This window comes from Camelina sativa, chromosome 6 (assembly GCF_030686135.1).
Source record: "Camelina sativa cultivar CO46 ecotype springtype chromosome 6, ASM3068613v1".
Taxonomy (NCBI): Eukaryota; Viridiplantae; Streptophyta; class Magnoliopsida; order Brassicales; family Brassicaceae; genus Camelina; species Camelina sativa.
In genome coordinates, this window is record NC_141885.1 from 26072672 (window position 1) to 26096385 (window position 23714).

At 36.9% G+C, this 23714-nt stretch overlaps 6 protein-coding genes across 8 annotated transcripts; 2 read left to right on the forward strand and 4 right to left on the reverse strand.

The window, feature by feature from the left end:
• Positions 1–785: 785 nt before the first annotated feature.
• Positions 786–2598, reverse strand: LOC104699407 (MATH domain and coiled-coil domain-containing protein At2g42480-like). The gene is made up of 4 exons (XM_087454823.1): positions 2427–2598; positions 2076–2236; positions 1581–1795; positions 786–1465 (listed from the first exon to the last, which is right to left on the reverse strand). Exons 1-4 carry the CDS (start codon positions 2543–2545, stop codon positions 941–943), a joined length of 1020 nt encoding a protein of 339 aa, XP_087310949.1. The 5' UTR covers positions 2546–2598; the 3' UTR covers positions 786–940.
• An 801-nt stretch (positions 2599–3399) lies between these two features.
• LOC104793173 (amine oxidase [copper-containing] zeta, peroxisomal) lies at positions 3400–8099 on the reverse strand. Its single transcript, XM_087454819.1, has 12 exons — positions 7462–8099; positions 7081–7190; positions 6671–6976; positions 6473–6585; positions 6055–6385; positions 5755–5970; positions 5419–5655; positions 4965–5150; positions 4632–4772; positions 3993–4261; positions 3822–3903; positions 3400–3721 (listed from the first exon to the last, which is right to left on the reverse strand). Exons 1-12 carry the CDS (start codon positions 7679–7681, stop codon positions 3587–3589), a joined length of 2346 nt encoding a protein of 781 aa, XP_087310945.1. The 5' UTR covers positions 7682–8099; the 3' UTR covers positions 3400–3586.
• Positions 8100–10684: 2585 nt separating this feature from the next.
• Positions 10685–14386, reverse strand: LOC104793174 (serine/threonine-protein phosphatase PP2A-3 catalytic subunit). Its single transcript, XM_010519473.3, has 11 exons — positions 14141–14386; positions 13396–13452; positions 13196–13279; positions 12975–13046; positions 12724–12795; positions 12437–12477; positions 12143–12209; positions 11620–11811; positions 11428–11517; positions 11198–11305; positions 10685–11102 (listed from the first exon to the last, which is right to left on the reverse strand). Exons 1-11 carry the CDS (start codon positions 14231–14233, stop codon positions 11037–11039), a joined length of 942 nt encoding a protein of 313 aa, XP_010517775.1. The 5' UTR covers positions 14234–14386; the 3' UTR covers positions 10685–11036.
• A 65-nt stretch (positions 14387–14451) lies between these two features.
• Positions 14452–17760, forward strand: LOC104782760 (uncharacterized). Of its 2 annotated transcripts, XM_010507777.3 has the most exons (4): positions 14452–15838; positions 16638–16809; positions 16890–17070; positions 17158–17760. In XM_010507777.3, exons 1-4 carry the CDS (start codon positions 14719–14721, stop codon positions 17572–17574), a joined length of 1890 nt encoding a protein of 629 aa, XP_010506079.2. In that variant the 5' UTR covers positions 14452–14718; the 3' UTR covers positions 17575–17760. The 2 variants fall into 2 exon arrangements, with proteins under 2 accessions (XP_010506079.2, XP_019100582.2); XM_019245037.2 differs by lacking the exons at positions 16638–16809; positions 16890–17070; positions 17158–17760 and adding an exon at positions 16245–16518 and having other exon boundaries at positions 14602–15838.
• Positions 17761–18094: 334 nt separating this feature from the next.
• Positions 18095–22097, forward strand: LOC104793176 (DEAD-box ATP-dependent RNA helicase 37). Of its 2 annotated transcripts, none has more exons than XM_087454829.1 (7): positions 18095–18309; positions 18647–19503; positions 19588–19671; positions 19876–20118; positions 20684–20851; positions 20990–21103; positions 21354–22097. In XM_087454829.1, exons 2-7 carry the CDS (start codon positions 18742–18744, stop codon positions 21861–21863), a joined length of 1881 nt encoding a protein of 626 aa, XP_087310955.1. In that variant the 5' UTR covers positions 18095–18309; positions 18647–18741; the 3' UTR covers positions 21864–22097. The 2 variants fall into 2 exon arrangements, with proteins under 2 accessions (XP_087310955.1, XP_087310956.1); XM_087454830.1 differs by having other exon boundaries at positions 18229–18428.
• Positions 22098–22518: 421 nt separating this feature from the next.
• On the reverse strand, positions 22519–23690 carry LOC104793177 (protein COLD-REGULATED 15B, chloroplastic-like). The gene is made up of 2 exons (XM_010519477.3): positions 23320–23690; positions 22519–22859 (listed from the first exon to the last, which is right to left on the reverse strand). Exons 1-2 carry the CDS (start codon positions 23514–23516, stop codon positions 22634–22636), a joined length of 423 nt encoding a protein of 140 aa, XP_010517779.1. The 5' UTR covers positions 23517–23690; the 3' UTR covers positions 22519–22633.
• Positions 23691–23714: the final 24 nt, after the last annotated feature.

Sequence of the window (23714 nt, forward strand, 5' to 3'; positions counted from 1 at the left end):
GCACTATATTTTTCTATTGGTTTAATTTTTTTAAATGATAAAAATTTATTGTTTCTTAATCTTTATACTTTTAGCCAAAAAAAACTCTTCTATAATGGGAGAGCGAGAGAGTAAAATTCTGAATTTATACGAAATAGTAGATTGTCGAATAATCGTATGATGCTTTTTTCTTTTAAAACGGGAAATATGATATACCATTCATCACCTAAATTCTTCTCAGGCAAACATATTTTACGATAAATTGAAAGAAAAATAATACTTTTATTCCATATGACAAATTTTCAGTCTAGCAAAACACACACCAAACAAAACAAAAAAAAGGCCCAAAGAAGAACTTAAGAGAAACAGCAACGTCTCCAATATATTCCAATGACAAGTTTTCAGGCTTGCATACACAGCAGCAACGTCTCCAATTTATCAAGAGAAAAGAAAAAAATTAAATATGTCTTCTTCAAAGCTTTGAAAGTAAAAATAGGTTAAAGAATCAAAGAGGTTATAACATATCCGAGATAGTCACACCCCTAATAAAACCTGACTGTTAAAACGCAAACCGAGATCTGATTAGAGAAAATGAGAACATATCAATTAGTTTCAAACCGGTCCAAAAACAGAGGAATGTCCCAAGTTAATGATGTTAGTACCCTTTATATGATATGAGCGTTGTCGAATCAAAAGACAAATATGTTCTTCTCCTGTTTCCATCTGCATCTTTGAGAAGGTATCCATCTCATACGTGAAAACTTGAGTGAGTTCAAGGAGAATTAATTTTCTTGCTAACTTTAGGATTGGATCCATAACACATTATTTAAACCCAAATATGATTGAAAGCAAAAGTGGCGCATATAAAAAACAAATCATAAAACCATCAAAAATATATATAAAGGATTAACTTTGAGATCAATAAAGCTGAATCTCTTAGACTATTAGGACGATCTCTACGTCAATCAACCGGTTCCATCAACTCAAAATCATCAGCAAAAGATTTGGCCTCATCCTTGTCTAGTTTAACTTTGAGATCCGACACAACCATCTCAAGATTCTTGATGCGTGCCTCCATTTCTTTGACCCGAGAACCATCAGCATCATCTGATTTCTTCCTCTCCAAGGAAACCTCCTCAAGCTTTGTCTTCAAACAGTCCAGCTTGAATTCCAAGTTCATCTGCTCAAGATTCTTAACACGTTCATCGAGTTGTTGGACATCCGCATCTGCCTTCTTCCTCTTCAAGGAAACCTCATCAAGCTTTGACTGCAACCAGCCCAGCTTGAAGCCTTGTTCCATCAGCTCACTCAACTCACTGTGAGCATTGCTTAGCTCTATCTCTGAGTGATTCTCTGAAGGCCTGTTAAGTGTCTCAATGAGGTTGAGAAGGACATTCATGTATTCGGTCTTCACCACTTGGTTCTTTGGTTTGAAATCTTCTGCAATATCTGGGTGCTCTGTGAATAACTTTCTTGCTAAAGTAACCTGCATGCCAAGGAAATATTTGTTTCTGTTACTCATAAAAGGAATCCGAATAAGCAACCACACAAAAGGCATGTACAAAACCAAAAGAAGAAAAAAAAAACCCTTTTTAGCCTACCTGAGAAGCAAAAACCTGAAAACCGTTGACATCTATAGTCTCCTTGTTCTCTGATACAAGTCTGCCTTCTCTATCAACAACTTCAACACGAGTAATGTAGACTTCAACAATGAGTCTATCCTTCTCCAAAAACCCTTTTTCCTGAAGCTTTTTAAGAGGCAAGGTCTTTCGGTAACCCCAGCCTGTACACTTATCACTATACAAAACCTGTCCAACTGTGAAACACATACAAAAAAAAAAAAAAAAAGTTAACTTCTTCATCAAAAACCCTCGAGTATAACTCATCACAAAATTAGCTAAATGAAAAGTGTGGGGTCTTTAGGGTCTTAAAAGCTAAATACGATGCGTGAGCTATTTTTACTATTTCTCCCCATATATCCTGAAATCTAGGCTAGACCGTTCGTAAATTTCAGAAGGGAATGAAATTTCAACTAAAGGAAATTAAAGAAGAAGAAAAAGTTTCAAACATGGAAGGATATATAAAGGATTTATTACTTGGTGACTTGAAGAGCTCTTTGTTGGATTGACTTAACAGAACGAATTGAGAACTGGTTTTCCTTTTCCATTCACTTCCCAATGATTTAGGGTTTGCAACGTATAGGTACAAAGACAAGTGATCATCGCAAAGCCTATCTCCCTTCGGATGTACCTGAAAAAAAAAACTAAAACAAATTAAATACTAAACCCTTTTTAGGTACTGTTTTAATTAAAAAGAAACTTTTTGATTAGTGCTGCGTAAAATCGTATTCATCGATATTAGAGAACATGCATGTTCTCGATCTCGAATATGGAGAAAAAGAAAATTTAATTAAAAAAAACTAGTTAAAGATCCGATTCTTTCTCTTTTACCATTCACATCCGTAGCTCACGAATGCCTGAGAAGCTATCGCAGCTTCCTTCTCCGAAAAGTTATCTATCTCAAACCTGAAACTCGATTTCCTCTGCACTTGATTATTCAACCCCATAGTTGATTTGAAAGCTTTCTTAGAGTTTGTTACTTCGAGACCAAAGACTGAAATTGTCAAAAACTTTGTTTGTTACTTTCACAGGTCTCGGTTTATTTATAGAGGCACAAACTATATATAAGAAAAAAAAAACTCCTTTTTAATGAGAAAAGGGAACTTCTCAAAGCCCTAACTTAAAAAGGAGACCAATTAATGAAAAGGGAATTTCTCAAAACCCCCTACTAGATAATAATAAATTAATAATCTAAAAAAAAATGTAAAATCCTAAGATTTTAAGGAAATAACAATTCTAGTTTGTCAAAACAAAAATACGTTAGTTAGAAATTATAATAAATTTAAGATAATATAATAAATGTGAATATTTTATTTTTTATATATATGTTAAGCAGAGTAAAAAAACATATTTGTTAAGAAGAAATAATCTTAATTTATAATGGATCGTTGTATTAACAAAAAAAGAAGAGAAAATCATCTAAAGATATATATATATATATATATATATATATAACCACTACGAGATATTTTGTTATTATCTTAGTTTTAATAGGCCAATGGTATTATTGTAAATATTGTATTAATTAAAAAGTTAGTTTTAAATTTCTCTCTTAAGTTGTGGGATGTGACAAAATCACAAAAGTTACAAAAATTTGGTCAGAAAACGGCCGAGGACTTTTATCAGTATGTCAACGGAATAGTTCCAATAGCGTTTGAGCTAAACAAATAATTTGTAGACAAAAGTTACAGAATTTGAGCTAAATAAATATTTGGAAAACTAATTATAGAATGCTTTTTTGAATACGCGATTCCAATATACAAACGGGAAGATGATATAATGTACCTTTCATCACCTAAAATTTTCTCAGACCAGCTTATTTTTTATTTATAAACGACATTAATGTGAAAGAAGAATAGCATTCCAAATTATTTCCAATGACAAGTTTTTCAGTCTTGCAAACACACACCAAACAAACGAAAGGTCCAAATTCGAAACTGATTTGAGCCATTTTATTTAAAGGAAAGGAGAAATAAAATCTGTCTTCTTCAAAGCTTTGAAAGTAAACCAGTCTGAAGAGGTTTCGGTGCTACAACCTCTTTGACTTCACTGTCCTTTGTATCCAACTCGCATGGATTCGGTGGCACATCTATGGCCGGTGAGCAGTTGAAGAATCCATGTGGCTGTGTTTACCCAAAATACAAAACATATTATAAGTGACTGTTTGTCTTATAATTTAAGTTTTTTTTTTATCAATGTTACCAGACAAAAGATCTGACTAACCATTAGCGTGAAACCAATATGTTCGACGGGCATAACCGGCCAATCTTCAAGTCTAGGAACATGTATAATCCCAAACACGTACCTGTCAAATGAAAATTCCACGTTCAAATAACAAATTTTGGTAGCTAGGAAGATTTAAGTGAATTAGCTAAGTGAAAGAAAGATACATACCAAAGAACGACGTCAGATTCTTCCAAGGAGCGATTCTGTTTCACCCATGTGGCAAGACCTTCACCAGCACGTGGGTTTTGGTTTGGAAATTCTCCTCCAGGAAACTTCTCATCAGGGGCGTAACGGGTAACCCAGAGATTGTGCTTCAGGAAAGCGGCTCTTCTTAGAAACTTAGCCTCGGGTCGAGCTAATGGCAAGCAATTTGAACCAGGAACAAGTTTGTATCCCGTTAATTGGCCCGTTCTGTTTACAGTCCTCGTGTTCCTTACCTGACAACACATTACAACGAGTTGTGTTGAATATACATCTTGCATAAGTATACCCCATCTATTCTTCAGGTATGAATCATAGTCAAGGAAACTGTGAGATGAGTTTTTGGTAATGCAACTCAAGTATGACTATATAAGGACATGACTGAAACTTAAGATGGTCACGTGATCTATTCTCCCGAATTCACTCGACGATGAGACTAGTAGATAGTTAAGGATGAAATAATCATAAGTGGTGCCAGAAACAAGGATGGTACAAAGACGGGAACGAGCATGGACAATATGACAATGTGAAAGTTAAACATGCAATAAATTAACGCTTTCAGATGATAAATAGTGAACGAGATTATGCAAGGTTCGGAATGCTTACAATCCAATGGCGAGCAGAAAAAGGGTCACAGTCACGCGTTGCCTCTGCCTCTGATCTAAGTAACTTCTCCTCCGCATAAAACGCATTGTTGTGGACATTGTTCTCACCAGGCTCGTCAACTCTAGCATTTACCTCAACTACCTACAGATAAAAGAGGAATAAGCTGACTATATAGCAAAATCACCTGGCAACATGTATCTAAGATTTATTTTCAAGAATTATAGGGACTTCTAAAATTCATAAGCTACCAATGCCATTCCTAAAAACTGAGAAAATAAACCACATATGTAAGTTAACAACAACAAGAAGAGAAGAGCAGCAGAGTAAAGATACCTGATTAAAAGCTTCACCAGGTTTACAGTCAACAGACATATCCATGCGAGCGATAAAGAAATGTTGATGGACTGGTGCATACAAGCCAGGAGCAATAGTAGTACCGTACTTTCGAGTTTCTCCTGGCTGCAGCGCTCCTAAACTGAGGATACCAGTAAGTTTTACTTCAGCTTCGATTTTCCCATCCTACATTTAGACAATGAAGACATAAAATGATATTGGTCTTCAGATATCTAAAAAGATGGTACCACAAATCAGCAAATGAAACTCGGATTCAGCGCTGTAAATCAATGCTCAAGAGTGTTGAGGCTTAAAAAGTTGTGAGCCGCCGTTCTAAACTCAGGATTTATTCTAATGCAGAGACATATCATTTGTCTTCCCTAAAGAAATTATATGCAAATATGACTTATATCTGCTTTACTCTAGAAATGAACAATCACGCATTCCTACTTACCTGGTAGAAGTGCCAGTAAAACCCATACTCGTAGTTAGCAACAGTACACAGAAAAGAGACAGTTAGCCTCCTAGATCTTCGCACTTCGGCTAATCCTGTTCTCCAGTCCTGATGTTTCCACAAAATTCCGTGGTCCTCTTCATGCAGGCAAACACAGTTCTCAATAGTTTCAACTCCACCAGTGAAATTTGTGAAATGGGCATCAAAATACTTGATAGATCCCAGACAGTCGCACCCCTATAAAAACCAATTGTGAAACACAAACTGAGATCTAACTGGAGAATGAGAACACACACAAACCACAAAAGAAAAAAAGAAAAAAAATTGATTACAAACCTTCTTAAGCGAATGTGCATTTTTTCCAAGACCGTCCTCCCCTGCATCAAAAGCATTTTTCCTGTAATGTGGCTCATTGGGATCGCCATAAGGCACAACCATCTCCACAAAGCTTAGCCTGTGTGCAACAGGCCTTCGACCTCGACTGCCATCAACATATGCTACCGAATGTATGACTAAACCTTCTCTTGGAGTGAACCCAATTCGAAAGTTCCACTGCAAAACAAAATGTTCAGCCAATTTAGAAATAAGCTCAAGCATAATCACTTGGTTTCAATTAGGCTATTAATGGAATTCTACCTTCTGCCACTCGACAAAGTAACCCCTAACACGAAAACTTGGACCTTCAGGTTGAATAATCTGGAGAGGCTTCACATCGCTTCTATCAACACCCCCTCTACTTTCACCTGGGGTATAATTCCTCAAAGGGTCAGGTGGGGGGAGTGGCACAAACTTACGGTCTTCAAACTCAATCACCACCATGTTTTGCATGTCTACAAGTACATAAATTCCCTCAACTGGACGAGCATAGCCATTTTCCATAGGGGAATCACTATCAGTCCTACAGTATATAAGGGGCTTTGCAAGCCTACGACTAGGAGCGTCAGCCTCGCTATGATATCCCACACACCTGCACAATACATTTAGAGGCAGACTTAGGGAAATTGTACACCTTAATTAACAACTTTCAGTAGAATCCATGATGTTGTTAACATACCAGGGATCAACCATCACTAGATCCATGTCTTCTATACCTCTCCTCTTCATTGCCTCTATGAACGGAGGGAAGTCTTTGACAATCGCTTCACATTCAGCATATTCAGCCGCATCCTAAAACCACGAGTATCTAAACTGAGAAACTGGAAACTACTGTAGCATATAAAATTCACTTAGAGATCCAATTCCATAAACATACCATGGGTGGCTGAACATCAGGTATAACTTCTGAGGAAACAACTTTTCCCCTGTGATGGCCACCCCGAGTGACAGCATGAACTTCAGACAACTCCACAATCCATACACTTGTCTCATTGGACTTTTGGTTGTAAACAACAAGTCTCGCTCGCCTAGGAGGGAGCTTCATCGGAATGACAGGTCCAGATTTGGTTCTTGGAAGGAGTGAAGGCTGGAACGGAGGGAAAAAGTAAGCATCTGCAAGCGCCACAACATGTTTCTCTGGTTCCACTGAAGCCACCTCAATGAAACGCATGCCATCCCTAACCTGACAAAAAGAAAATATCAAACAGTTTCAGTAAAATCCAATTAGTTGATCAAATTTATCACTATAAATCATGCTAGATGCAAACGAATATAAAGTTTCTGCACCTCAGGGTTGGCACCAGCAGCGCGAACAGTAGCCACAGCAACTGAAATTTCTGCAGCAGATAGAGGATCCAAAGGGTGCTTGGTTTCAGTTCTTGGCATCACAGAAATGCCTGCATTGGTACAATGTGATCACAACAGAAATCAGCTTCAAAGCAACCACAATCACAACAGTTAGATCTCAAGTACACAACAATTTCACAAGAAGCCATCAAGTACACAACAATTTCACAAGAAAGTAAAAACATCATCAAAAAATTCCAGTGAAACAAGAACTCAACCAACTCAAACAAATCGCGATCTAATAGATAAATACAATGATCAAAATCAAACGATCAAGATCCAAATCCCAAAATCCCAAAAGGCAGAGCGTCGTAAGATTACCTTTGTTAGCAGGTTTCTTGGCAGGATCAGGAAGCGAATCGACAGGGCGGATTATGGAGTCCAAAGCAACCTTAGAGGCGCGCTGATCCTCACCGTCGGACCATCCAGAAACGGAATCAGGCGCAGCGGAGAGGAGTTTGGGAGGCGGAGAAGAAGAAGAAGAAGAAGAAGAGCCACCGTGGTGAGGACATGCCGTCGTCTTTTTCGAAGCTGAGGCCATTGAATAGGGTTAACGAGTTCTCCAAATCCACCAAAATCAGTTTCAACACAATCTACTGACATACAGCAAAACCTATCACGACCCGTCGCTTGATCTCTCCACCCCTTCTACAAGCTCCCAACCAAGAAGAGAGAAGATTCCGATCTCCGATGACACAGAAATCAACAGCTAAAACTAAGTACTACTACTGTCGACGAGTTTCAGCTCCGTCACTCACAACAAGTAGTTTGGACTCGTCTCTCTCTCTCGTATATCTCTCTTCCCGTGGTGGTGGAGAAGTCAGATCATATTCAATTTGCTTTTGCTTTTTTTTTTTTTTTTGGTTGATATATGAGTCCAAGCAGAAGCGGCCAAAAAGCCTGTTCTTCCACTTTAACAAGTAAGTAGTCTCTCTTATTTATATAAAGGTGTAATTATTAACTTTTCTTTTTAATAATAATATAAATATATATAGAAATCCAACTTGGAAAACGACGTGGATGCACTATTGTTCTCAAATTTCATATTCACTTATTGGTAACATATTATACGTGTCGAATTATTTTTTTACAGAGTTAAACATGTTTTTTTGAAACTTTATTATTAGAAATACATTTAAAAAATCAATATAAGGAATCAAATCTATTTAAAAAAATGGTAAAGTATATAGAAATCATCACTAATTGGTAACATATTTCAAGTGATGAATTATTTTTTTACAGAGTTAAACATGTTTTTTTGAAACTTTATTATTAGAAATACATTTAAAAAATCAATAGAAGGAATCAAATCTATTTAAAAAAGATGGTAAGTATATAGAAATCATCACTAATTGGTAACATATTATATTATATTTTTACAGAGTTAAACATGTTTTTTTTTTAAAGTTTATTATCAGAAATATATTAAAAAAATCAAGATAAGGAATCAAATCTATTAAAAAAATGGTAAAGTATATAGAAATCATCAAGACCAAATGTGAGATGATCACGGAAATGGAAATCTATATGACAATATATTAGCTTGACTATATAAGCTTATGATTATCGGAAATATTATTATTAAAAATAAGGAAATCAGAACAAATAACATTACAAAAAAAAATATTTGTTGTCAAAAAAAGGTATCACGTGTTTCACCAAAATTATACGCGTGTTTGGTATCGTTCTCCTATAAGGTTATCAGAAACAGTATTTTAAGAAACAACTAAAATGGAAACATAGCCAAAAGAAATATTGGAAACGCTTCTTTGGGGGACGAAAACACACTTGTGTATGTATATTTTAATGACGTTAGAACTTAGAAATTGAATGATACTATCAAAAATTTCAAATGTTACTGATCAAAGTGTTTTGATATGTACAAAAAATAAATAAATATATAAAGTTGCAATATCGATCAATAATTTTCTAGTAGATCGTGGAGTGGACCGCACAAGCACAATCCATGCAATCTTGACTACCAAAGAACCGCTGTCTACGACTATGTATAGTGGTATTACGAGGCTCACATTTTTTACGAAATTCCTATAAATTTAAATCCATCCGTCCATGACACCTTAATGTCTTGCACAGTTTATATATGATTGTCTTCGGTGCAAAACACGTCATGTTATACGTACTATATATTGCATGTTTTATAGTCTTTGGTTTTGTTTTGTTTCTTCTCAAACCTTCAATGGCCAACAAAACGTGTGGATTTCAAATAGGATGCTGCTGCTGTTGTCGTTCTCTTTTGATAAATACCCAAGATTTAGCACTGATCACAATCTTTCTGAACTATACTGTTCATTGTTGTTACGTTACGACTTGCGTATATGGCTTTCATTTTCACTTCTTCTTTTTTAAAGAATCTTTTGTTGATGTTTTAGGTATCTTTGTCACACTACTACGTGTTTATCCTTTCTTTTGACACATTACTGTGGAATTGCCCTTCTATGTCTCTTTGTAGGCCTTATTGCAATTGATAAGATCAATTCTCTCTTGTTCTATGCAATTATTGATTGAAAACAAACACCAATTCTTTAATTATTGATCAACCAATATATAATAACAAGAAGATCAGTCCGGATACCTTCACACCCTTCGACTCAACCTCATTAACAGAAACTTTAGCTGTACATCTCTGTAACTGCCTAACCTTCTGGTTCCAAGAGCTACAACTCTGTAACAGCATTTAGACTGTATTACGGCTCTATACATTATGTAGAAGGCCTAATCTTATCCGATACTCGATGCAATAGACATGCGTACCACCAAACCTTCAGTGGGGTTCAAATAGGAATAGTAAGTCAAGAGAAGGTTCATAGTCGAACTAGTTGATCCAACGGTTTCCTTCATTTTCTATTTCAAAAAGAATATTTTAAGTATATTCTATCTCTATTTTATCAACAAATTATAAACAATACCTTTAACTTTCTAAATTTATAAATTTTACCCATTTATTTTGTAGTACGAAATAGTTCAACAAATTATATAATAATGTAAACATTATTATAAATAAAATCACATTGCATAACATCAACTGCGAGATTATTAAGTTGTTAATTTATCTATGATATGTTTTTTAACTTTAATGTTGGTATTTATCATATATTTTAAGTTTTATATTAATATGATGTTTGTTTTCTATGTAATATAAGTTATTATTACGTAGTAATTTGATTGGAGAAAATGAAAATATAAAAAAAAATTAAATTAATTGGAAAAATATATATATAAATTTTATTAGGTACAAAATAAAACTAGTTATAATTTCAAGGACCATTTTGTGAATAAAAGGACCACCTTAAAAATATGAAGAGATGAATTGTTTTTTTTTTTCTGCAAAAGAATAGTGTACCTTCAAATACGAAGATATACACTATTCAATCCTTCATTTTGAAGATGAAAATGAAGCACAATTTAAGAATAGATATATTCATTTTCATCTTCAAAATGAAAGTATTCGAAGCATCACTTGAGATGGTCTTATATCAAGTTTTGTAATACAAATAAACAGAACAACTTTAAAAAATCGGAGAAGTTCAAGGACAAATTACGTGAAATAAAAATTAGAAGATCTCTCACATGAAAACACATTCTGATGCAGAAGGAAGAGAAGAAGAAGAAGAAGAAGAAGAAAGAAGCTAATAACATCAACCAAACAATGTCCATAAGGGGTCTCTTTTTTTCTTTTCCTTTTTTTTTGGTTATAGAGGACGATAAGAGAGCCTTCTTCGCCTATAATACACATTATATTCCGGTGGTGGGACTAAGTTGAATTTTAAAACAGAGCAACCTGAGTACAACGAATAGAACCAGCTCAAGTTACCAACTCTGACTTTTCACTTGTGGGTGGCTGCAGCTGCTGACTGAGATGAGTCTGTGTCCAGTGATCACAGAAAGTAGTCTGGTGTCCTTCGGGTAACGTCTGGTTCTCCTCTCCTCGGTGCTGGTTCGAACTGCAATCACATTTTTTTATACACTTAAGTTAGCTTTGATCATTCTTCTACACTAATTTTATTACAGACAAGACATGTGGGTTTTGGGGAAAGACCTGAATGAAGGTGTGGTTCCTGCAGTCGTCGACCTCAAGAATCGAGGCCATGTTCCCACAGCGGTAACAATAGTTTGGAGCACTGAATATAGTAACCACTTTTTGCTCCTGTTTGATAGGGAAGACAATTAAAGTGAGCAAAAAATGTTAAGCCTTGCAAAGCTATGCAAAAGAAGGGGGTTTTTTTCTTTTTGACAATGCAAGAGAAGGGTTTATAGTTGCATTCTTACGTGAGCCCAGTTGTATCCATCCATAACCAACTGATGAGCTCGGGCAATCAGCTTTAAGCTGTTTGTGTGATTGAATTGTTCGGATATATCCTAGTGAAAGAAATGACAAAAATGATAAAAGTCAATTACACACTTGCTTTAAAAAAAGAGAGAGAGTCAGGACCGTTTCTGAGCCATAAGACTTGTAATTACCTGACCAAAGGTATATCCGGCACCACGGGGAGAGATGCCCCAACCACATCGGTCATCGGGGTCAGACCATAATAAGTCACACATCGGCCCTTCATGGGGCACTTCTTGAACTCGATCAAAATTCCTTATGTTGTCAAGGGTCTCGATAGATGGAGATAATCCACCATGAAGACAAAATATTTCTGACTCAACCTGTAATGGAATAACATAATGATTTGATGTAACCCATAAATTTGTGTAGAAAACACCATCTGTTTAGTCAGATAACTCATACATGTAATCTTCCATTTATAAAAGATCTTCCATTCTGTTTTTCAGAATACTAACGTCTTGCAATTGCTGTGACACTAGCAAAAGAAATACGACAGCACAGTACAAAGCCAATACTTCAGTTCAAATAATACACCAGGACAAGACAAGGAACAGTTCATCTATATTACATGACCAGGGGACTAAGATAGACTTATGTGAACCCCACCAACAAAAAAGTAGAAGAAATGTCTGAGATATGATAGGTACTAACCAAGGCTGTCAGCGGGAAATAGTCGAAGAGGTCTGTAAAGATTTTCCAAACATTTGCATTGCCATACCTATATCAGCAAACTTGAATGAGTAAGATAATACAATAGATAACCAGTATTATACGCAAGCAATCGGAAGCCTGAAAGATTAACAGAAACAGGACAGACTAAAACACACACACACAAAAGATAGCAACAACGAAAATGAACACAAGAGTAATGCTAATGATACAAATGAATTACTTGCATGCAATTAACAGCATCTACAAAATAAGGGGTTTTTCCAGAAGACTCACTTTCGCAGACATTCATCATAAAATCCATAAACCTGAGTAATCTGCTAGAAGGAAGACAAGAAGAAAAGCTGTGTAAGATATAAGAGTAGGATGATAGAAAAGTATAAACCAACAAACAAAAAGTATGTTGTAGACAAAACCAAATATTTATAAGAAAAAATGTATATTAACCAAGATCTAAACGATGGATAATGAATGGAGACACAATGTAGTACTGTATCTAACATCAGAAGGTGGGGGGTTTACAAGTGGAAACAGAGTTATAGAAACTTCAAGCATTACTTTACCTGACGGCTTTCATGATTTCCTCTAAGAATAGTGATTCGCTGAGGATATCGCATCTTTAAGGCGACTAACAGCTTGAAACAGAATAAAAACGAGAAATTGTATTAACATACTTCATATTCAGACCCAAAATATTCACGTTGTACAAAAAGAAACTATCCATCATGCAAACAATATATATTTACCAATATAAAAGACCTGCAGAACAATTAGCGAGAAAAGAAAAGGAAGTCTGTATATTTAATTCTCGTACCGTAACAGTTTCAACAGAATAATAACCACGGTCCACATAGTCTCCCATAAACAGATAATTGGTATCAGGGCACTGCAAAAAGAGAAAAACGAATATATTGTAAGATTTGTAGACCTAATTATACATGGTTAAACAAAAATCAGTACCAGAACCAAAATGCACAATCGGGGTAATTCATAGACAAAATGCATGCTGAAAAAGAACATAGTAACATCTATTACCATTCCCCCTATACGGAAAAGCTCAGCAAGATCATGGAACTGTCCATGAATATCACCGCAGATTGTCACAGGGCTTTTCACAGGCTGCAAACAGGAACAGAAAGAGTTATTGAATTCATGGCTACCACACTGAAAATATAATCACCAAGTATGGTGAAAGAATTACTCGACCAAAGAAATATGCAAGACCAAGAACTAACCTGAACGTTGCTTTCATCCATTAAGATCTCCTTGGCTTTCTCACATAATGCTCTAACCTAAAGAAAAATAACACAATACTTCATATGACGTTCACCACTTTATGGAGATACGGGATTACCAGTAAAGTAATCACTATCAAAACACATGACTTGGAAATACACTAACAGAACTCAACATGACACACGCAGCAAACTCAGTAAACAGAAAAAAAAAAACGCCAAACAAGTATTGATCCTTGATATCAGCTACTAGTATTGGTCCGTTAGTAAAGTTGCAATATCTCACACACCATAGAAAAAAAAACTGTTTTCCTTTAACATTTCTACCATTACCCACTAATCTAAAAGCTATTTATGAAAAACAGACAAAAACTTTTATCACCTACATCAAATCACATTACCAGGCACATAAATACACGAGCTTAGATATTAAGAACCCGATGCAGCTAACATTCATCATCAAACCAAATTCTCCAAACCATAAAACTGCGGTGGAAATGAACATCCGTGAGAATATACACAAACGCCAAGATCTAACATTTTTCCGAAAGATGTTCATTTTAAATGATAATCGAAACTCTCCAAATCAAATCTGCTAATCCCAAACCCGAAGAAACCTCAAACACAGAGGAATAATAATAATTAAAAAAAAACATTAAAAAATCAGATCCAATCATCGATACAACCCAAGTTCAAAGTGGAGAAAACGTCAAAGGGTAAGGTCTAAGGAGAAAGTTGCAGGCACCTGTTGCTCGGAGAGAGGCTTGCACTGCATGAGCTGCGAGATCTGCTCATCGAGATCAATGGTTGCATCCACGGGAATAGAATTCGCGCCCATTCTCGTTAACTTCGTTCTCTCGTTTCGTCCGATCCGGAAACAAGACTAGGTTTCCAAATTAGGGGAAGCGCTAACCCTAAATTGAATGGAATCTGCGTCTTCTTCGCTTTTTCCCCCACTCTCTCTCTCTCTCTCTCTCTCTCTGGCTTCTCTGTCTCTTCGCTTTGTGTGCAGTGAAAGAAGATCGAATTTGAGATGGCGCGTGAGGTGAGAAGCGAGTGGTTTGTAGCTTTCCAGTTCTTTCTATGATAATATTACCGTAATACCCCTTTCATTTGATTAATTCAATAACCGTAACTGGTTTGAGAATGAAATTATCCGGTTTAACTAAACCGGTTTCTCGCTTATTTAATCATTCGTGAGACTAGCAAGGGTTTTGCTTCCCTTTGCCAACGCTTCATTGATCTCTCTCTCTCTCTCTCTCTCTCTCATTCACACTCGCTCTGCTCTCTCGCTCTTTTTATCTCTCTCTTCCGCTCTCCGTGATGACGACGATTGATTCCGGTGAATGTATTGGGTCGGAGAAAACTTCAGTTACTCGGGATGAATCTGCAGAAGACTCGCTAAAGATCGATTCTTTACCGCTAGTAAAGAACGAAGACTCTGTTGAAGAGATGATAAGCCCAAAGAAGCAAGTAAAGTCTTCGCCTTTTACTTCTGTTTCCGAGAAAGATGATGAAATCATCCATTCGGATTCTATTGAAGTTTCTTTCTCCGAAACGAGTCTTGAAGTAACCGAGGCGATGGATGTGGACTGTCCTGGAGTCGTCGTCTCTGGAGGCGATGAAACTGGTTCGACGTTTCTTGAAGAGAATAAGGTTGGTGAGGAACTGAAACAGAGTAAGGAAGTATCTGAGATTTCCACAAAAGGCGCTCAATTTGGAGATGATGTGCGCAAGATTGAAGATGTTGTTGAGACTGATGGGTGCGTTGTTGCTATCTCTGATGTGAAAGAAAGTTCGAACTCTGAGAAGAAGAAGAAGAAGGGACAAGATTCTGATGTTCAGATGCTTTTGGAAGCTGAGAAGAGAAGATTGTTGGCTGAAATTGAAGGTGGGACAATTTTCAACAACAAGGTTGATGTGGACACGCTCGCTAGGGCTTCTGAGGTTCCTAAGATCGAGAAGAATGGGAAGGGCTCTAAAGAAAAGCATGAGAAGGTGGAACGAGTGAGGGTTAAGGATAATGCTTTTGTTGGGAGATCTGTGAATATCGATTTGGTTGATGATACTGCGTTGTTTGATGTTGTTCCTTTCTACAAGAAAGGTAAAGATCATCCTAAAAGACCAGGAACTGATAAGGATGCACCAAGAAAGCATAAGAAGGTTGCAGGGGAGAAACCAATTGAAAAGGGAAATGCTTCAACCAAAGTTTCTGACTTTCTTAACCGTGGAGATTTGAATGGGAAGCAGTCGCGCATTATGTACTCTAGGAAGCAAATGGAGTCGATGAGGTATGCCCACATTGCGGATCAGAAGAAACTGTGGAGTGACATGTATGCTAGGCTCCTACCTGAGCTGTTGACTGAGTACGAAGGTTTAGTTTATTTGAAGAATTACAAGAGTTCAAAGTCTAATCCGAGGGAGAGTGGCATCAGTATCCTCGGTAACCCTCCACTTACTACTCTATTTTTATCTGATCTGCTGCATTTTGTGTTGTTGCCTGTTGTTAGTTGAACATGTTGAAAAAAGCTTTAGGTCTAAGTACAGTATGTCACTCGAACTTTAGATTACCTTAAGCTATACCTGATTACCCAAATGGTTTTTTCTTTGCTACTGTTTTCTTACTCAAATGGTCATCAAAGACAAATCCAGTCGGGTCTATGGTTCTTCCCTATATAAGCCGCTGAAATGTGTTTTAAATGCCCTCTAGCCTTTTTGACGATTTGGATGTCTGTTATTTCTGGTCTAGAGCTCTTACCTTATTCCAGATCTGTTCTTCTTGTATCCATTCTCTCCCACTTCCAGTAAAATGTCGTTTTGATAGGGGCCTTTTGTTTTCTTTTCCACAGGTCCTGTATCGGCTGTACCAAGACGAAACCGTGTGAATATCTTTGTGCATTGAGCTGCAGAAATCTGTCAAAGTCCTTTGTTTCAAAAATTTGTCAAAGTCCTTTGTTAACCAATGTCCCCTTTTCTAAGACACAATACATTCTTTCTGTATATAGATTCTTTGGTTCAGATTGTAAAAGGGGTATAAAGAGGTTCTTAGGTTCTAAGTGTGTATGGCCTTGGGCTAAAATTGTACATGTTCATACAACTTTAATAAAATCAAAACTTTCCAAAGCTAAATCTTTTCAATGGCCCTAGTTCCTTTCTGTTTCTATGCAGTATCGTATTTGTTACTACCCAATCACACTGAAAAAGCAAAAATTTGACCTTTTGTTCTTCATGAGAAAATTTAGGCACCAAAGAAGGAATGGAAGACGTGACTCTTGAAGAAGATTCTGTTGTGAAAGAGACTGAAGATAATGACGATTACAGTAGCATTTTGAGGCCTGCGTTTGCGGTGGATGGAGAACCTGATTTTGATTCTGGACCACCAGAAGACGGGTTTGAATATTTAAGACGAGTCAGGTATATTTGTCACTCTGTTTCAATCTTTCTGTGTATCTGCATTTTGGCATACATATGGATAAGTTGTTTCCGCAATGTAGGTGGGAGGCTAAGCGAATTCCAAACGTAAAAGTCGCCGAGATCGATGGAAGCAAATACATACAGAAAGAGCAGAGTGTTTACATGCCACAAATTCCTGAAATCAGCAAATGCCCAGAGCACCTTTTGCCAGTGAAGGAATGGGAGGACTTGTTGCTTTCCGACTTCTCACACCTTCGCCGGGTAAAGTTTTCTTGTATACTATCAGGGTCTCTCTGAATGGACATATATAAGATATGAACGTTAAAGTGTTATGGGTTTTTTTAACAGGCTTTATTGCAAACTGGCAACACATGCGAGGATGAGGTGATGTCGTCGAGTCAGTATTTAGATGAGGTGCTTATGGAGATATTCAAAAAGCGTCTCAACACAGACAGTGATGAGTCACTTGGTGGGGTGGTTTCAGAGATAGAGGGAATGGACTCAGTGACACGGGTATCAAAGCTGAGAAAGCAGATATGTTTGGTTGAGAAGGAGAGCGAACTGAAGAGTGGTGACTGCAAATGGGTATTAGCATTATGTGCATCAGTGGACACTCCTTTGGATGCTGATACTTGTGCTTGTCTCAGAGCTCTTGTGAGGAAGTGTGCGAGTCTTCGTGCATTGGAGGTTGTAGACGAACAAGTCATCACCATGGCAAATATGCTCATTACGATCGCAGGCAGATATTTTGGCCAAATGGAATAAGAGAAGAAGTGAGTTTATAAGCAATGCTTTCTTACTTTGAAATATGTCATTGTTGAAGAAAATTAAAAAAAAAAAATTACTTTTACCTGCTTTGGTTTTTGTATCCATTATTTAAGTTTCAAAATCTTACTTATCATCATCTTATATATAATATTGCAATAAAGAGTAATTATGTCACCTTATAAATGATAACTATACTAATTTGATATGCAATTAGTACCAGATGTGTATATATTTTGTTATTGATGAATTTTGTTTTTGTTTACTGACATGCATATTTGAATTTGGTGGTGACACAACGACGACACACTAAAACATTCATTCTAGTACTTATATCTGAAGATTAATCCAACAGTTCAATTTAATTTTCGGTTTTTTAAAAAAAAAAAATTAAAAAATGCGGAGAGATTTTTTAATCCAACAAAAAAAGTCGCCGACATACAATCCAGAAGAAAACAACCAAACCGACACGCAAGTTGGGAACTGAATCCTATATATATACGTAAGATTTGATAAAAACGGGACGCAATCTTTGAGCTTAAAATAATTTTGTTTTGTTTGTTTGATAAAGAAGAGGACGAAACAAGAACCAAAGTCAATTTAAAAAAAAAAAAAAAATCTATTTTCTCTGTGAATTTGATTCTATCGCCCTGTACGCAAATAGGCATCGTTCGTTCATTACGTATCTCTCTCTCTCTAATTTATCTCTGTCCGATCCCAAAAACAAAAAAAAAGGTAAATTTATCCAAAAGGAATTCTAGGGTTTATCGTTGATTTCGTTGAATCTTCTTCAATCAATCTCTCTCTCTCTCTCTCTCTCTCTGGGGTTTTCGCAATATTTTGAATTCGAGCCTGTAAGCTAGGGTTGCTTCTCTCCTCTTTGCGTGATTCTCATGGCATTTGTGTTTGTTATATTCGTTTGAATATATGCTCATCATGACTAGACTTTTCAATTCGTCTTTGTGTTGTTCTTTATTCTGTGGATTCGCTCGTTTATGAATTGTTTAAAGGAACTGCTTTCATTATTTAAAGCTGCTTCTGATTACTTGTAAATTTTTGTTTTTTTTTTCAGGAGTTCGTTGTTCTATTGAAGATTTTGATTAAGAGTTGAAAAAAAAGGTTTCGTTTTGCTGGGGATTTGCAAGCTAGTTTTACGTTTTTTTGATTATGAGTGCATCATGGGCTGATGTGGCTGACTCAGAGAACGTTGGTTCTGGGTCATCTAATCAGAATTCTCATCCTTCTCGACCTGCTTATGTTCCTCCACATCTAAGAAACAGGCAACCTACTTCTGACCCTGTTGCTGCTCCATTGCCAGCTAACGATCGTCTAGGTTTTGGTGGTCCACCTTCTGGGTCTCGATGGGCTCCTCCTGGTGCTAGCGCTAGTGCTGGTTCTGCTGCTGGTGGTGGTGGTTATAGGGCTGATGCTGGTCGTCCTGGCTATGGCTATGGTGGACGAGGAGGTGGTGGTTGGAACAACAGAAGCGGAGGCTGGGACCGTAGGGAACGTGAAGTCAACCCTTTTGAGAATGATGATTCTGAACCAGAACCAGCTTTTACTGAGCAGGATAATACCGTTATTAATTTTGATGCCTATGAAGATATTCCGATTGAGACCAGTGGGGATAATGTGCCTCCTCCTGTTAACACATTCGCTGAGATTGATCTCGGGGAGGCCTTGAACCTAAACATCCGTAGATGCAAATATGTTAAGCCAACACCTGTACAGCGTCATGCCATCCCTATATTGCTTCAAGGCAGGGATTTGATGGCTTGTGCTCAGACTGGCTCTGGGAAGACTGCTGCTTTTTGCTTTCCAATTATTAATGGAATCATGAAGGATCAGCATGTACAGAGACCCCGTGGTTCACGCACAGTCTACCCTCTTGCAGTCATTCTCTCACCGACAAGGGAGTTGGCTAGTCAGGTTGGAGTTCTCTTCCCAATGTCAAGATTCCATTCGCTCCGTAGAAGTTAGCTTCTAATCTCTTATTCTGTGATATTTTGGCAGATACATGATGAGGCTAAAAAGTTCTCCTACCAAACTGGTGTGAAGGTTGTTGTTGCTTATGGAGGAACACCTATTAACCAGCAGGTATTTTTAATGTGCAGATAGTTTTTTTTTTAGATATAGTTTTGTTTTTGTTTCAGCTTTTGACTTCTGAGTTTTGCTTAGTGCTACTTATTGCCTTAGACAGACATTGTTGGGGATAAAGTAGCAATAGTCTTTCACTGTATGTGTTACTTATTCTGTATTCAAACTTCAGCATGTTAATCTGGTGTCTTGTTGATTTTGCAGCTCAGGGAACTTGAGAGGGGAGTTGATATTCTTGTGGTAACTCCTGGTCGACTAAATGATTTACTCGAGAGAGCTAGAGTCTCAATGCAGATGATTAGATTTTTAGCTCTTGATGAGGCCGATAGGATGCTGGACATGGGTTTTGAACCGCAAATTAGAAAGATTGTTGAACAAATGGATATGCCTCCACGTGGAATTAGACAGACATTGTTGTTTAGTGCTACTTTTCCAAGAGAGATTCAGGTTAGTTTACTTGTTTCTGTAATCACTTTTTCTTGTTCACCTTCTCATTGGTTGAAATATAATAATTTGCGAACTTTATCACTCTCTCTCTTATTACCCATTCTTTGACATGTGTGGGATTCTTGTGTTCCATATTTTTTCCTTTCATGTTACTGCTAGTTACATTTTTCTATATTGGACTTCAGTCTTAAGTCCCTTCTGTGTCCAGTTAAATTCCTGTGGTTCTCTAAAAAAGAGGGGAAAGAGAAATTGTCTAATATAAACTTAAACAGTATGTAATGACGACGATAGACATAGTTGTTCTGCAGAAATTCTGAGAGTCTTTCTGGTTTTAAGCTAATTACATGAATTCTAGTCCTGTTGTGATGCTAGCTAGCCTATACATCTGTTTCATGAAGTGATGGCCATCTCCATTTAACTGACATGTTGCTGATAGTTCTATATATCAGAGAATTACAATACCACTTGCGTTAATGGATTAAAGCTGCATAATATTTGTTAAAGCTACGTTTGCATAAAATCATTTCCAAGTTTTAATAGATTGGCATATTTGTTTCTTTTGCAGAGACTTGCAGCTGATTTCTTAGCAAATTATATATTTTTGGCTGTGGGTAGAGTGGGTTCTAGTACTGATTTAATTGTCCAAAGGGTTGAGTTTGTCCTTGACTCTGACAAGAGAAGTCATCTCATGGACCTGCTTCACGCTCAGAGAGAGAATGGCATCCAAGGCAAGGTAAAACTGATACTCCTCTTTTGTTTGAATCGTCTTTTGTTTAGTTCATGTTTTTTTACCAACGTAGCTGGTCTTCTCTCAATTTTTCGACATGCTCCGTCAGACCTCTTGATGATTCTGTTCTCCTCATAATTGCAGCAAGCCCTGACCTTAGTTTTTGTGGAGACAAAGAGGGGTGCTGACTCTTTGGAAAATTGGCTGTGCATCAATGGATTTCCAGCAACCTCAATTCACGGTGACCGAACACAGCAGGTTTGTTATTCAATTTGAAGCTGAGAATCTTGTGTGTTAATGTGGACATCAAAATCCAATCGTACCAATTCAATATTGAGACCAAAAAGACGATCTCGTGTAGGAATATAGTTCATTGCAACTAAACCTATAACAATCAAAATTTGAAGGACACTGTTGAAATTAACTTTTTGGTTGGTTGTCATTATCGATAAGTATTAGGAACTAGTGTATCTGACTAAGTTATTGTGTTACTATGTATGCATTGAAGGAAAGAGAAGTGGCACTGAAGGCCTTTAAGAGTGGAAGAACACCGATTTTGGTCGCAACAGATGTAGCAGCCCGTGGGCTTGACATTCCGCTCGTGGCTCATGTGGTCAACTTTGATCTACCAAATGACATTGATGACTATGTCCACCGCATTGGACGAACAGGACGTGCTGGCAAATCAGGATTGGCAACTGCCTTCTTCAACGATGGCAACACCTCACTGGCCAGACCGCTCTCTGAGCTGATGCAAGAAGCTAACCAGGAAGTCCCTGCATGGCTCACTCGGTATGCATCACGCTCCTCTTTTGGTGGTGGTAAGAATCGGCGGTCTGGTGGTCGGTTTGGTGGTCGTGACTTTAGAAGGGAAGGGTCTTACAGTAGAGGAGGAGGTGGTAATGATTACTATGGTGGTGGAGGAGGAGGCTACGGCGGAGGAGGAGGCTACGGTGGGGGATATGGCGGTGCCCCAAGTGGTGGATATGGCGGAGAAACTCCAAGTGCTTGGGACTAAGCTGCCAATGTTTTTTTCTTTTTTGGTCTGGTCATAACTTTTGACTACTTTGTTTTTCTTCTACATTCACAAAGAGAGAGAGAGAGAGAGAGAGAGAGAGAGAGAGAGAGAGAGAATGTATTTGCCCCTTACACCTATGAGATTTTTACTCAAGAGATGGATATATAACAATTTGTTGCTGTTTTAGGTGTTTTGATATTTTACAGGCTATATTATTAGGGGTTGTCGTAAAAAGAACAGACATCAGTTTCTTATTATCATATGGGTTTGTAGAAGAGTTTTCCCGTTAAGTTAGTTATGGAGCATTCCACAGATAAATCTATTTAGCTAATTGATTTCAAGGCAAGGAGCTTTATGATATTAATTTCAAGAACTAAAATAAGTGATAATTTGTAAGAACTATAATTTGATAATTAGTGGTTTATTATTATTATTATTATCAAGGTCTTATGTGATGTGATTGCATAATTTTTAGAACAATGAATTTGTTAGTTAAATATTATCACTTAAGAGAGTAAAATCGATAAAATGTTATATTCTAAACTAATTCTGCATTAGCTAGGGTTAATTATCCTTGAAATACCATGATACTATACGTATTACACTATTACCTAGTTTCTTTTTTAATCATATATGATAAGAATTTAATGAGCTATTTTTGAGTAATTAACAGATCTTCATTTCAATTTTCAAATGGTGAAAAAGAAAAATTAACACGTACAAACTGATCTTATTGTAACATAATTAAGAGTGGTTAAATCAGGGCCTAATTACTTTATGGCATCCTTAGCCTCTCCTGCTTTACCCTCTACGAACTCAGCCGCCTTGTTTCCGGCTTCTTTGCCTTTCTCCGTCACATAATCAAAAGCTTTCTTAGCTTCATCAGTCGTCGTCTCATTGGCTTCAACGGTTTTCTCAACAACGTAGTCTTTTGCTTTCTCACCATCCACCAAAGCTTCCTTTGTCTTTTCCGTCATGAAATCTGAAGCTTTCTTTCTACACATACATATATTAATTAACATTCATTACTGACCAACGGTCTTAAAACATATATCAAAAATATACTATTTATTTGGTCATGAATTTGAGTCGTTTGTTTTTAAAGAGTACTCACAAATATCTTGTACAATATATATTTCGAAGATAAATATTTACTTTTATCATATACTTATTACAGTAAAGTTCTTTTTTTTATAAAAGTAGATCGTATATATATTTCAATTGGTAGCCATAGATCAGCTCGGTGGATAAAACTCAATCCTCAGCAAAGACCATTAATTATATTACGTACAGTGATTCTTTATCTGTTTATCAAACTAATATGATGTAATTAACCAAAACAAAGAAAAAAACCATGTGAAGTACGTAAATGTACATGAGAGTTTTTGAGTAAATATCTAGATAGACTAAATTAGTCGCGAGGAAAACTATTAAAAAAGATGTAATATAGACTCACGTCGCGTCGTTGATGTCATCGAGGATGTTGCCGTCACCTTTAACGGCGTATACCAACGACTTCTTGCGCTGAGCAACGACGACAAGTTCACTCTTCCGGCCAAATCCGACGGCACCAACGCTGCTCTGCTTGGTTCCTACGCTGTGGAAAGAAGAACCCATGCCACTGAGAACAGCTCCTGAGAAAGACATCGCCATGAGAGATCTCTTTTAAAGATGTTTTTCTAGAAGGTAATAAATAAAAGGAAGAGTTTGTATAGGAGAGAAAGTGAGATGAGAAACCTCTAACCTCCAATAGTATAATTTTATAGCTCTCTCGACCAATGAGAATCCAAATTTACACGTGTCAGTGCTAGATATTTTTGCGCATTGCTATTATCTTTAGCTATCGAATAA

Coding starts and splice junctions, on each gene's coding strand:
- LOC104699407 (XM_087454823.1), bottom strand. CDS start 2,545: ATGGGGTTGAATAATCAAGTGCAGAGGAAATCGAGTTTCAGGTTTGAG. Junction 2,237..2,426: donor AGCTACGGATGTGAATGGTA/AAAGAGAAAGAA, acceptor TTTTAGTTTTTT/TTTTCAGGTACATCCGAAGG. Junction 1,466..1,580: donor TTCAGGTTTTTGCTTCTCAG/GTAGGCTAAAAA, acceptor CTTGGCATGCAG/GTTACTTTAGCAAGAAAGTT.
- LOC104793173 (XM_087454819.1), bottom strand. CDS start 7,681: ATGGCCTCAGCTTCGAAAAAGACGACGGCATGTCCTCACCACGGTGGC. Junction 6,977..7,080: donor CTGCTGGTGCCAACCCTGAG/GTGCAGAAACTT, acceptor TCTTTTTGTCAG/GTTAGGGATGGCATGCGTTT. Junction 5,151..5,418: donor TTTACTGGCACTTCTACCAG/GTAAGTAGGAAT, acceptor GTCTAAATGTAG/GATGGGAAAATCGAAGCTGA.
- LOC104793174 (XM_010519473.3), bottom strand. CDS start 14,233: ATGGGCGCGAATTCTATTCCCGTGGATGCAACCATTGATCTCGATGAG. Junction 13,280..13,395: donor TGGATGAAAGCAACGTTCAG/GTTAGTTCTTGG, acceptor TCCTGTTTGCAG/CCTGTGAAAAGCCCTGTGAC. Junction 12,796..12,974: donor ATTCTGTTGAAACTGTTACG/GTACGAGAATTA, acceptor TTCTGTTTCAAG/CTGTTAGTCGCCTTAAAGAT.
- LOC104782760 (XM_010507777.3), top strand. CDS start 14,719: ATGACGACGATTGATTCCGGTGAATGTATTGGGTCGGAGAAAACTTCA. Junction 15,839..16,637: donor GAGTGGCATCAGTATCCTCG/GTAACCCTCCAC, acceptor GAGAAAATTTAG/GCACCAAAGAAGGAATGGAA. Junction 16,810..16,889: donor GAATATTTAAGACGAGTCAG/GTATATTTGTCA, acceptor TCCGCAATGTAG/GTGGGAGGCTAAGCGAATTC.
- LOC104793176 (XM_087454829.1), top strand. CDS start 18,742: ATGAGTGCATCATGGGCTGATGTGGCTGACTCAGAGAACGTTGGTTCT. Junction 20,852..20,989: donor AGAATGGCATCCAAGGCAAG/GTAAAACTGATA, acceptor TCATAATTGCAG/CAAGCCCTGACCTTAGTTTT. Junction 21,104..21,353: donor ACGGTGACCGAACACAGCAG/GTTTGTTATTCA, acceptor TATGCATTGAAG/GAAAGAGAAGTGGCACTGAA.
- LOC104793177 (XM_010519477.3), bottom strand. CDS start 23,516: ATGGCGATGTCTTTCTCAGGAGCTGTTCTCAGTGGCATGGGTTCTTCT. Junction 22,860..23,319: donor GATGACATCAACGACGCGAC/GTGAGTCTATAT, acceptor ATGTATGTGTAG/AAAGAAAGCTTCAGATTTCA.